The sequence below is a fragment of the Ricinus communis genome, chromosome 6 (genome assembly GCF_019578655.1).
Source record: "Ricinus communis isolate WT05 ecotype wild-type chromosome 6, ASM1957865v1, whole genome shotgun sequence".
NCBI classification, from domain to species: domain Eukaryota; kingdom Viridiplantae; phylum Streptophyta; class Magnoliopsida; order Malpighiales; family Euphorbiaceae; genus Ricinus; species Ricinus communis.
Genome location: NC_063261.1, coordinates 16,746,484 through 16,759,008, shown reverse-complemented (window position 1 = coordinate 16,759,008; position 12,525 = coordinate 16,746,484). Strand labels below are relative to the sequence as shown.

The 12,525-nt window shown below is 35.0% G+C and overlaps 1 protein-coding gene across 1 annotated transcript; it reads right to left on the bottom strand.

The window, feature by feature from the left end:
• Positions 1-10,422: 10,422 nt before the first annotated feature.
• On the bottom strand, positions 10,423-11,406 carry LOC125370390. The gene is made up of 2 exons (XM_048375528.1): positions 10,930-11,406; positions 10,423-10,712 (listed from the first exon to the last, which is right to left on the bottom strand). The coding sequence occupies exons 1-2, from the start codon at positions 11,303-11,305 to the stop codon at positions 10,522-10,524; spliced, it is 567 nt and encodes a 188-aa protein (XP_048231485.1). The 5' UTR covers positions 11,306-11,406; the 3' UTR covers positions 10,423-10,521.
• Between the last annotated feature and the right edge of the window lie 1,119 nt (positions 11,407-12,525).

The window sequence follows — 12,525 nt, the reverse complement described above, 5'->3', positions numbered from 1 at the left end:
AAAAATACTTTGTAAAATAATATTTTTATAATTAATCAAGTTAATTAATACTAAGTTAAGTCAAAAAAATTTATAATTTAATCATAATCTTTTAAAATATAAATAAATAATAGAAAAATTATATATACAAAGCTTGAAATTAACTATTACGAATGATATTAATATAGTAATATCAGTGAAGGTAAATTGATATTTTAATTTTTATTTCAATTTTATCTTTAATTGAAGGACGTAATGGTTTAACGTAATAAAACGAGAGGAATGCTAAAATCAGTCATGAAAACATATGAATCTACTAGTATAATTTAATAAAACCCATAGGCATTAAAAATATTTAATCCATTAGGAATATATTAGATATTTTATTCACATTTAGTGTCTATTTTTAACTTGATTACATAGTAGTCTAATAGAGTTAAAAAACAGAGAACTGCCATGCCCCCTTTTAAAAAGCCTCGTCTTGAGATCAGATGCCCTTGCTCGACTAGTAGTAGGCATCGCCTTCCCTCACTTTGATCACTTTATCTGCATCCCGTCCGAAAAGGTATCTAAAAATAGCAAATTTAGAAATTTGTACCCTGTCGACGTAAGGAACCATGGCATATATGAAAGTATTATTGGAAACATAAAGATCTACTATTATAATTTGACATAACTCAGGGATGTTAAAATAATTAACCCTAAAGAATACCGTATTTCTCTTTTTAGCTTTATATAATCAAAACAAATCTTAAATCAAAAGTGGCTGCATTAATAGTACCACAGGATGAAAAGGATCCTCATCTACCAACATGGTTTCCTTCTTTTTTAGGAATTTCAATATTCCTTTGTTAATTCTATCTTACACTAAATTCTTAAAAGCCCAACAACTATTGGTAGCATGATTATGAGAATTTTGATATTTGTAATAATCCTTTCCTTAAGTTCCTCTTTCATTGGGACTTTGTGGTCGGAAGGCGGTTTAATGAAATTTTCTTTGAGAAGATAATCAAAATCTTGGAAACATCAAAAGTGTGTTATGGAGAAGCACTACTTACATGTGGTTTCTTTCAAGACTCATGATTTTTCCTTAACAAAGATGGACAAGTGCAAGAACCAGTGATTGAAAGATCTGCCACTACTACTTCCATTTCAGGATTATGATTTCTTGATAATAACTTTCCATAGCAGCCCTTCTCTTTTGATTCTCTTCTTTCAACAATTCTTTATATTTAGTTACTTTTGCTGCTAACTCATAAAAATTTCTAAATTTCATCTCCTGGAACTTCTTTCTCAGTTCAATGTCTAATCCCCTTTGACCCATTTTTACAAACTCTGTCTTAGGGAGATAGATCTTACACATGCTTCTCATTTTCTTAAGTCTGGCAATGTAAATATCAGCCAATTCACCACCCTTTTGTGTCACTCTAGATAATTCTGCAATACATACTTCTGATTCTGCTATAAAAAATTGAGTATGAAACTGACATTCCATTTCCTGCCATGTACATATAGAATTTCTTAGCAAAGTTGCATACCGAGTAAAAGGCGTTCCTGTCAAAGAGTAAGGAAAAAGCCTTAAAGTTAGCAAAATTCTCTAGATTAACCAATTTCCCACATTAAATTTTAAACCTAGTAATATGCTCTAGGGTAGAGTGAGTATTCTCTCGAGAAAAAAGAGTAAAATCAGGGATCCTATATCCTCTAGGATAAGGGTTATCCACATCCACATTATTAGGATATGGCTTATAAAACTCCGACCGATCTATCCGTCTAAGACCAGGACCATATAATTCTTGTACCACATCCCTAACAGCCTCTACATCTAATGGGGTTTGTTTGTGAGGCTGAAAAAGTAGATTCCTTGTATTCCTATGTTGATTAATTATTGGAGGATTGCCCCTCAGGCTTGCTTCCACATCATACATGGCAAGTTGATTGATGAGATTAGTATTAGTAGAAATTTGATGGGGTAAGTAAGGCTTGCCAACGTTACTACGGCTATTAGGAGTTTGTACTCTAACATCCTCTCTCTTATGTGGAGGTACATACCTTTCCTCGACTAAAAAAGCCTGAGGCTCCACCTTACCAGTCACTTCTACACTATTTCTATTAACCCTTTCTTTTTTCTATAGCAAATTGCCCCCCCGAGTCCCTTTAGGACATTCCTCTCTCTAGAAGTAGCATTTGATTTTCACTCTTGGGAGTATTAGGGACACTACTAGTTAATTTCTCACTAATTTTATTTAGGATCTTGAGATGCATATTCTGGGTTTCTTGTGAATGCAACAAAAGTCCTAATAATGGATTAACAACTAGATCAGTTAAGTCAATACCTAAACCTCGACGCACATTAGCAGTAGGTGATCTGCCAACGACTTTTCTAGTAGTTAGTAGCGCCTCAGAGTGCTGAGATGTGCCTTAAGGTGCCTTGTTCTTCTCCAACTGCTCCACTATTTGAGGAACAGAAATTTCAACTTCACGTTCTACTTCATTAGCAGCGATCCTAGTGTCCTGAGACTCTATTAGTTCTTTTCCTTTATTATTTCTTGTTCTCGGGGTCATTGTAAAATAATGTCCCGTTGGGCGTGCCAAATTATGTTGGCTCCGATTTAGATTTGCGGGCGTGCCATGTGTGTGTGGTACACAAACCATGTTTGGGCTTTGCACTTTTGACTTCTAATCAAATATTTGTGGATTTCCAAACACCTTTCAACCACAATTTGTTTGAATGCTATACTAAATGACTATAAATGACTGTAGATTTGAATGAAAAGTGCTAGAGTAATATTGTTTAAGAGTTTCAAAGTATAAAGAAAGCTTGATTGCATAAAGAAAATACAAAGAAAATTGTCTGCTTGAAATTATCTGAATTGTCTGTGCTGTGTGTGTTGTCCCTTGTGCCTGTTCTGCTTTTCCTTTTATTTTATGTATTTCCATAACTCACATCAAGAACTGCAACTTATATTTAACATATGTACCATAAGGTTAAACCCCAAAACCACCATAAAAGGAGCTTAAAATAATTTCTAGTTTCAAATCTTCTTTGCTGTGTGTGAAACAATTGCTTCGTAAATAACTGCTATCCATTATTTTAATTAAAATAATTATTTTAATTAAATTTTCATTCTGAACCTAATTTTGGACTGATCTATTAATTATTCATACGCTACAAAATATGATGTAAACAGTTAGATATTAAAATAATTTGTAAACTTAATTCAAATTTTATAAAATATTTTTAAATAAATAGATAAAAGTATTACTAGTGGATTGTTTAACATTTTTATTTTATTTGCCGTTTCTAAATTTTCGATTCCATATTGATTCAGCATTCGGTGAAAACATGATAACGGGGACTCTCTCTCTCTCTCTGCATAACCAGCCACTCTTCCATCAACACTAGCTTCTCCACTTGCAAATTCCTTGCCCACCACTCCCCCTCTCTCCATAACCAACAAAAACCAAATCAATAAAAAAGCTTAAAAAGAAACAGTTAACATTCTTGAAATTAATGCTTCAAATTCACACTTTCTAGTGTTTACGTTTTACTTTCATTTCTCATAGATAAGGCAGAGAAATGTTGTTCATCTCAAGGGAAAATGGTTGCAGTCAGAGGAGCTGCAGTGTAGACGGAGGAGCATTGAAATTAAACAAGACCCTAACCTTATTGATTAGATATATTTCTGATTGATCAACTCAGTTGAACTGAATCCATTGTCACAATCCTTTCATAACAAATTAAGGCTCCTTCACTTCTAATATAGCAAATAGTTCAAACTCAAGAGTTGAAACACACAGCACTGGGAGCTCTGCCTCCCACCATCTCTCCCCTACTGTTTCGAATTACTGCCCCAATGCCCACACGAGAATGATCATTGTCGACAGCAGCGTCTGTAGTAAGCAACATAGCATTCTGTTACAAATTAAGGCTCCTTCCACTTACACGATGGTTTACTTATCAAACCAGTAGCTTCGGACCATTCTTGGAATTGATAAGAATATACAATAACATTATTCGAGGAAGGAATTTTACCTCCCAAAATTAAAATATTAATTGTATTCGATATCAGCCACAACAGAATAGCAAATATCTGTAATCTTTAGCCATTTAACCAACGTTAGATCTTCAACACACCAGAGCTCCTTCTTCTCTGTAAAACCAGCCTCTATTCCTATATAGAGCTTTAACCCGTTCACAATTCCAGAATATATGTTTTATCGTTTCCTCCTCCAGTTTACATCTTGGGCAAAATCTTTCAACCTCAATGTGTCTTCTATTCAAATTACTTCTTGGCGCCAACCATCCTTTACACAACCTCCAAAGAAATTGCTTTATATTCGGAGGTAATTTAATACGCCAAAGAATCTTCCACCATCCTAACTTTCTCTTCTGATTTGAGCATTCAGGCACATCCTTAAGTCTCCTTGCTATTCTGTTTCCACTCTTAGCCGTATATGTTCCTTTACCACCAAATTCCCATGCTGAACAGTCTTGAGGCTGCTGTGATGTTGGAATTGAAAGAATGCACTGCACTGCATCATCAAAGAACTGGTGTAGTAAATTGAAAGAATGCACTGCACTACTCCTCGATTTAATACATTTAAAAATTTATTTAAAAGTATATCTAATTTTAGAGTACTTTTAAGAGTTAAAAGAAATGGTTCTCGATTTATTTCTAAAACAACCATAAATTCAGAATTTTAGATATTTCTATCCTAAAATGATTTTTTTTTAAATGTATTAAATTAAAAAGAAGCCCAGATTGCGGGAAATAAATACTATTGTTATATATATACTTGACCATTTTATATAATAATTAAATTAAATTTAATCAATTATCTTACAACTTTTCTAACACATGAATTATCATAGAGAATTTGTGAGATATAAAATGATTATTTTAATTTCTATAGCAATTAATTTTAATTTAATAGTTATTTTATAGTATTTAACTATGTCGTGTAATAATTTATTTTAAATTTATTAATAAAAATTTATATTTTCCTTACGTACAATAATTTTAATTTAATTATGTATTATAATATATTTTTATAAATAAAATTTATTATAATTAAACTAATATTATAATAATAATTATTACATATGTTATGTAATTACGTGTTACATATATTCTTCTCCCAACATTTCAAATCTGTGCACCACTTCGATTAATGAACAATAGTTTTTTTTATTATAATTTGAAACTTGTCCGCCAATTGAATTTGGGAACAGGTTTTTTTTATTTATTTATTATAGGCTTTGTTCGTCATTTCAATTGGTGGACATAACTTAATTTTCTGTCCGTCATTTGAAATGCTGGACAGTTAACCTATCCACCAATTGAAATGGCATACATAACCTAGATTTTAATTTTCTGTCCGCTATTTGGAATAGTGGACAGTTCTGTCCGCCAGTCCAACTGAAGGATAGTGTTGTCTGCCCGTCAAATTGGTAGATAGTGTCCACGTATGTAGTTTCTATCCGAAAACTCAAATTTCTCATTTTTACCCTTAAATAGATTTCTTTTTTTTGTAAATGCCCTAACTAAAGAAAAAGCCCGAGTAACTCCTTAACACATGTATCTGACGATAATAATGTTGCCTCGAAAGGTCGAATGATGTCCTTATTGGAATCCATCTGCCATAAAAGATTCACCCTCGAACCATCACCAATACGCCAGAGAAAACCAATGGTAAGTATTTCTTTACTCCACATCAAGCTATGCCATAAGAAGGAAGAGTTTGCTATCATTTGCGCCTCCAACAATGTACAATTAATGATGCTTTAAACACTCTAGAGATTGGAGTATTCTCTAATATTGTTTAACCAACAAAACCGTATTGGAAGACTTTAAATCCTTAAACCCAAGTCCCCCTCTACAGAAAGTTTTTCCCTAACATTTGTTCTCACACAGTGTTTCCTATTTACTCCAATGAATTTTTTCTTTTCTTAGCACTTTATCCCTACCAGAAGTTTGAAAGTGCTATGAGTAATACCCTTTAGAATGTGGAAACAACCCATGACATAAGTAGGTATTAACTAAGCCACCCACTTGATCAAAACCTCCTTCCCAGCAGATCCCTTTCCATGATTAGACTGTTTATTAAACCATCTACTTAATATACTTGAACACATAAACTCTTTTTCTTCCCACTAAAACCAGCATACCTAAGTATTTCTTATGACACTCAACTTTCTGACCTTCTAGGTAACTCGCAAGAAAATCTGATTAACAATCATTCACCTCAGCCCCAAAGCAAACTTCAGAATTCTCATAGTTAACAACCTAACCCGAAGCCTTTGAATAATCTTTCAAGGTCCGTCTAATAAAATAGAAATTCTGCAAATGAAGCTTGGCATAATAGAAAGCTATACAAAGAGCAAATGTGCAACACATTTCTACCAAGCTTTATACCTCCAATTCTCTCCCTTCCACGCAAAATAAGAACAGAAAGGGTGAGAACGGGACCCTTTGGCGAGTCCCTCGCTGTGGAATGAGACTGCTCTCTTTTCGTATTCATTGTCAATAAAAAGTCTACGTGAAAATCTGAGTTAAGAAACATAAATAAAAATTCTAAAATTTATGTAAATCAACAAAACAAAATAAATAAAACTCAATTACACCCTAAAAAATGTATCTTGTAGATCTCTGGCAGCTTCGGCGCAATTAATCTGACAGCACTAAAATGCAAATTTTTGTACATGGCTCTAAACTAAAAGTCTACATAGTATACACATTAAAGGCATCCGCACACTAAGCGTTGTCTTAAAAGATATATAAATATATAACACCAGCCATCCAAGTTCTGCCATCTTTTTGCTGAGCTTTTCCCGCCTAAAGAACCAAGATACTTTTGGGCCTTCATATTACCTGCACAGACTTTTTGCTTCGCCTTCTGCTTCCCACACACTTCTATTCCATCTCCTGTAAATTTTCAAGGACTTCATTCCCCGTTTATGAATCACATGAAAATAGAAAATGCAGAAACAAAATTTGACAGTGTAGCTTTTATTGGCTTGCACAGAAACTTCATTCAATATATTAGCAAAGAATACAAACCACTTATCAGAAAATAAGGAATAAATGCCAGATATACATGGCTGATTTTGGGCTACAAACTAGGACCAATTAATGACTACAGGTGCAAGAAATGCTGCTGAAGACTTGTAACAATATTGAACACTTCAAATAGAGAGATTTCAGCGGCAGTCATGTTACTGCTTTAACTCTCCCTCTCAAACGAAGGGGTGAATCAACCATGCCGCGTTTGTCACGCAAGAACTGAAATCGAGAATTTGTCAATGCCTTCGTAAGATAATAAGCTATCTGATCATGTGATTGAACATATCGAATTTCCATATCTTTTCTCAAGACCATGTCCCTAACAAAATGAACATCTATCTCAATATACTTTGTTTGTGCATGGTGCACAGGATTGGATGCGAGAGCAGCAGCACTTAAGTTATCAACCCACATGATTGGTTTAGATGGCCGAGGAAATGAAAATTCTTTGAGAAGTGAAATGATCCAAGACATCTCTATAGCAAGATTCACTAAGGCCCTATATTCAGACTCAGTGCTTGACCTGGCTACAACATGTTGTTTCTTAGAAGACCATGAAATCAAGGTGTCACCAAAATAAACACAATAGCCTGCAACAGAATGGCGATCATCTGGGCAACTTGCCCAATCAGCATCAGAGAATCCACTTAAGCCAAGTCTGTCATTGTATTTGATATGTAGCCCAATCGAAACAGTTCCACTTAGATAATGAAGAACTCTTTTAACTGCTTGCCAATGAATCAAAGTTGGTTGCTGAAGAAATTGGCTTAACTTGTTGACAGCATATGCTATTGCCGAGTGTGTGTGAGATACTGAAGGGCTCCTAAAATTTGTCTATAAGAAGTTGGATTCCTCATGACTTCTCCCTCTTCTTTAGACAAACTTTTCCTAGCAGCAAGTGGTGTTGAGCAAGCTTTCGCATTTCCCATCTCAGCTTTCTTTAACAATTCTTAAATGTACCTTGATTGTGTGAGACACATTCCTGTCTTATCTCTGTAGACTTCAATACCAAGGAAATGATGTAGAGACCCTATGTCTTTTAGAGCAAAGACCTTATTTAGCTTGTGAATAAAGGCTTGCACAAGTTCTTTGTCATTTCCTATAATCAAAATGTTGTCAACATAAACATGAAGAAATAAGACTTTGTTGTGAGACCTGAAGAAGAAGAGAGATGTATCACATTTGGAATGACTAAAACCCCAATCTACCAATGTGTTTTTGAGCCTATCAAACCAAGCTCGTGGAGCTTGTTTGAGCCCATAAATGGCCTTGTCAAGCATACACACATAATTTATTTTGCAGTATCAATGAAGCCCTCTGATTGCACCATATACACGTCCTCAGTCAGCAACCCATTGAGAAAAGCATTATTTATATCTAGTTGGCGAACTTTCCATCCTTTTGAGACAGCAAGAGTCAACACAATTCTTATCGTTGTAGGCTTAATGACAGGGCTGAATGTCTTAAAAAAATCAACTCCAGAAGTTTGATGGAAACCTTTTGCTACCAATGTCGCCTTATAGTGATTAATGCTTCCACTTGGGCTGTATTTTAACTTGAAAACCCATTTACTTCTTACCAATGAATGCTTAGGAGATGGAGGGACTAAGCACCATGTTTTATTCTAAACAAGAGCTTGATACTCGGCCTGCATTGCCTTTTTCCAATTAGTATTCCGTAGTAAGGCTGACACACTGAGAGGCTCCATTGTGTTGAGATCATCAGCAACTTCGGAAAGACCAGTGAATGGCAGTTTTGGCTTGAAAATGCCACTTTTTCCTCTTGTCACCATTGGGTGTTCATTTGACCGAGTTGTTCCACTATTTTCCTGTCTCTCATTTTCAATGAAATTTTCAGGTGGAAAGGAGCATCAATTCTAGAGTCTATGGTAGCATCAACTTGCATTGGCTCTCTTGGTGAATTTGAAGTAGAGCTTTCAGAACTTAGTGATACTGTTGGAGAAGTCTGGTGATGATCTATACTAGAGGAAGCTGCATAATTACTCATATCATTTGACATTGTGTGCCATGAAGGTGGTGAAGAAATGAGAATAGGAGAATGCACATTTTTTGTATTAAGAAAACCATTAGCAAAAGGAAATTACTTTTCATTAAAGATTACATGCCTTGAAATATAAATTTTTCCAGTAGAGCTGAGACATTTATATCCTTTGAATAATTCACTATATCCTAGAAACACACATTTAGTGGAATGAAATTGAAATTTATGGTTTTGATATGGTCTAAGACATGGAAAACAACTACAACCAAAAATTTTCAAAAAAGAGTAGACTGAAACCCTATCAAACAGCTTTTGTATTGGTGAAATGTCACGAAAAAATAGGAGTTGGTAATCTGTTGATTAGATAAACAACACTTTCGAAAGCTTGCCACCAGTATTTTAATAGCATTTTGGCTTTAGCTAAAAGGGTTAAGTCCATTTCAACAATATGCCTGTGTTTTCTTTCTGCTCTACCATTTTGAACTGAAGTATATGGACATGTGTGTTTGAAAATAATTCCTGATTTTTGAACTATTTGTGTGAAAGATAAGTACTCGGTTCCACAATCAGAGTAAAGTTATTTTATCTTGGTGCCAAACTGGTTTTCAACAAGTTCTTTGAAATGATTAAAAGCTTGTACAGCATCACTTTTAATTTTAAGAGGATAAATCCAAGTAAAACGACTAAAACCATCAATAAAATGTATGTAAAACCGATACCGAGATGTTGAAAAAGTAATGGTGCTGGTCCCCAAAGGGCAGCATGAATTAAATCAAGAACATTTTTTGCTTGAGAATGAGAATTCTTAAAAGGTAAGGCATGTGATTTTTCAAACTGACAAGCATCACAAAAGTTGACGTTATTAATGGTAGAATCAGGACTACATTCTTTTAGAACTTGAAATAAAACTCTTTTGGATGGATGACCTAACTTCATATGCCACTCATCCTCATTTGAAGGACTTAATGAATTCAAACAAGACTCTAACTTGATAAATTGGACGAAAAAGAAATGACTCTAGAATTTATTTTTGGACGACTAAACTTAATTGAGGAAGGAGCAGCTTCAATCTTGTATAAACCATCTTCAAGCTTCTCTTTAAGCATCACCTGCCCTGTTAGCTTGTCCTTCACAAAACAACTAGAATAGTCAAATGTGGTGTTCACTTTGTTATCAGTCACCAACTGAGATACACTTAACAGATTTTTAGTAATTTTAGGAACACACAACACATTATTAAGAGATAAATCATTCCATTTTGCAGTCAATTTAGTGTTGCCTATATGATTAATGCCAAGCTTGCTTCCATCACCAACAACAAGAGAGTTCTTACCATTATAATCTTGCTTGTGCTATAAATTTTGTGCGTTGTTGGTCACATGGTGGCTTGCTCTAGTGTCTACATACCACGATGGATCTTCAACTATTTCAGAAGTAGCCATCGGGGCATTTGATTGCTGATTTGAGGAGTTTCCTAAGAAATTACGATCAAACCTGTTCCAGCAGATGGAGGCAGCGTGCCCTCCTTTATCACAAAGTTGGCACAAGATTTTATTTCCATTGCTTCTGCTTCCTCTTCCACGAAATCTGCCTCTTGTGCCTCTGTAATTCGATCGATTTTGCCCTCTGCCATTATTGGAATTACATGACCTGTTGTTGGTGTTGCTGGCCACAAAGTGAGCAGTAGCAGGATTCAAGTTAATACCATATATTTGATAGGTATTAAGCTATTCTAGTTGACTTTCATATGTTAACAGGTTCATTTGCAGCTCAATCCAAGATACTGACTCTTTGTCAATAAGAACAGTGACAATTGGAGTGTATTCTGTATCAAGACCGCTCAAAATTTGGATAATCAATTCAAATAAAGGTATTGGATTACCTGCCAAAGAAAGGTTGTCAGTAATGGCTTTCATGGTTGTTAAGTATTCCTCCATCTTCATTCCTCCTTTCCTTATTTTTTGTAATTCAGCTTTGTAGTAGACAATTCTTGCCCTTGTATGCGCACCTGATAATTCTTTTGTTGCATCCCATAACTCCTTTGATGTTGATCTTGGCATTAGTTGGGAAGCTATATCTAAACTCATGGTGTTGTATAGCCATTCCAAGAGCAATTGATCATTTGAAAGCCACTCTTCATACTCTAGATTTGGTATTTTAACTGTACTCCCTGGTGTTGTTCTTGGCATGAATTCTGGAGGGCATAACTTGGCGCCAAGGACATAGCCATCTAGTTTGTGGCCTTTGATGATTGGCATAATCACTGTTTCCCATATGAGATAATTTGTGCGATCAAGTTTGATTGGGTTGTATTGAGTGGGTAAGCTTATATTTTGTTGGCTGGATAAAATATGTGGCTCACTTGAGCTTGGAGTTCCAAGAGTAGTCATGGTTGATTTTTTTTTTTGGTTAAGAAAAAATTGCCCAAAAAGAAGCTCTGATACCAAAATAGAAAATGCAGAAACAGAATTTGACAGGGCAGCTTTTATTGGCTTGCACAGAAAGTTTAGCAAAGAATACAAATCACTTATCAGAAAAATAAGGAATAAATGCCAGATATACATGGCTGATTTTGTACTACAGACTAGGACCAACTAATGACTAGAGGTGCGAGAAATGCTGCTGAAGACTTGCAACAATATTGAATACTTCAAATAGAGAGATTTCAGCAGCAGTCATGTTACTGCTTTAACTTATGATCCATCTTTGTGCTTAAACCACTGATATAGCCTGCTTGCCAATGCAAGGTCTTACTCCTAATGGTGGACATGGTCCCTGTCCGCCTGATACACTAGTGGACAGCCCCCAGCCTCCAAAAACTACCCAAAATGAGAATTACTTTTATAACTACCCTAAAAATGGAGTTTTGTTCAATTTTACCTTAAAATGATAATTCTTTTTAACCCCTTAACTAGAGAAAATCTCCCAAGTAGAGGAGCTTGATTGGGATCGAGGCCAAGGCTTTGCTTGACGAATATGAGTGCATGAAGAAGCGAAAAACAGCTATATTTGATAGAGTAAAATTAAACTAAACGATGGTGAACAAGTATGAGAAGATTACCAGACATCTAGATGATGGAAATTTTCTGATTACTGGGTGAGATCATTAATGAAACAAGATCGTGTCAATACAACTTTGTGAAAACTGCTGGAAATGGAGTTTAGGAGGATTGAATTCCGACATCCATTTACTATATTTGGTCTGCTCGAAATGCAGTAAATTTTAACGTTGAGATTGCTATACTATGCCTAACGTGTCTGGGAGGATTAAAGAATTGGTGGCTGATGGTATCTTGGCTTGCTAGAAAATGCAAAATCTTTAGTTAAAAATTATCTGGTTATGTGCTTAATGCTGCAATACGATTGTGTAGGGTGGTTGTTACTAGCCCTGTTGTGCTGATCGGGTTGTTGGTATTTTCTTTAGCAGATGTTTTGTTGATTAGAGTGCAAGTCTTTATATATAGCTTGATTGTTTTGG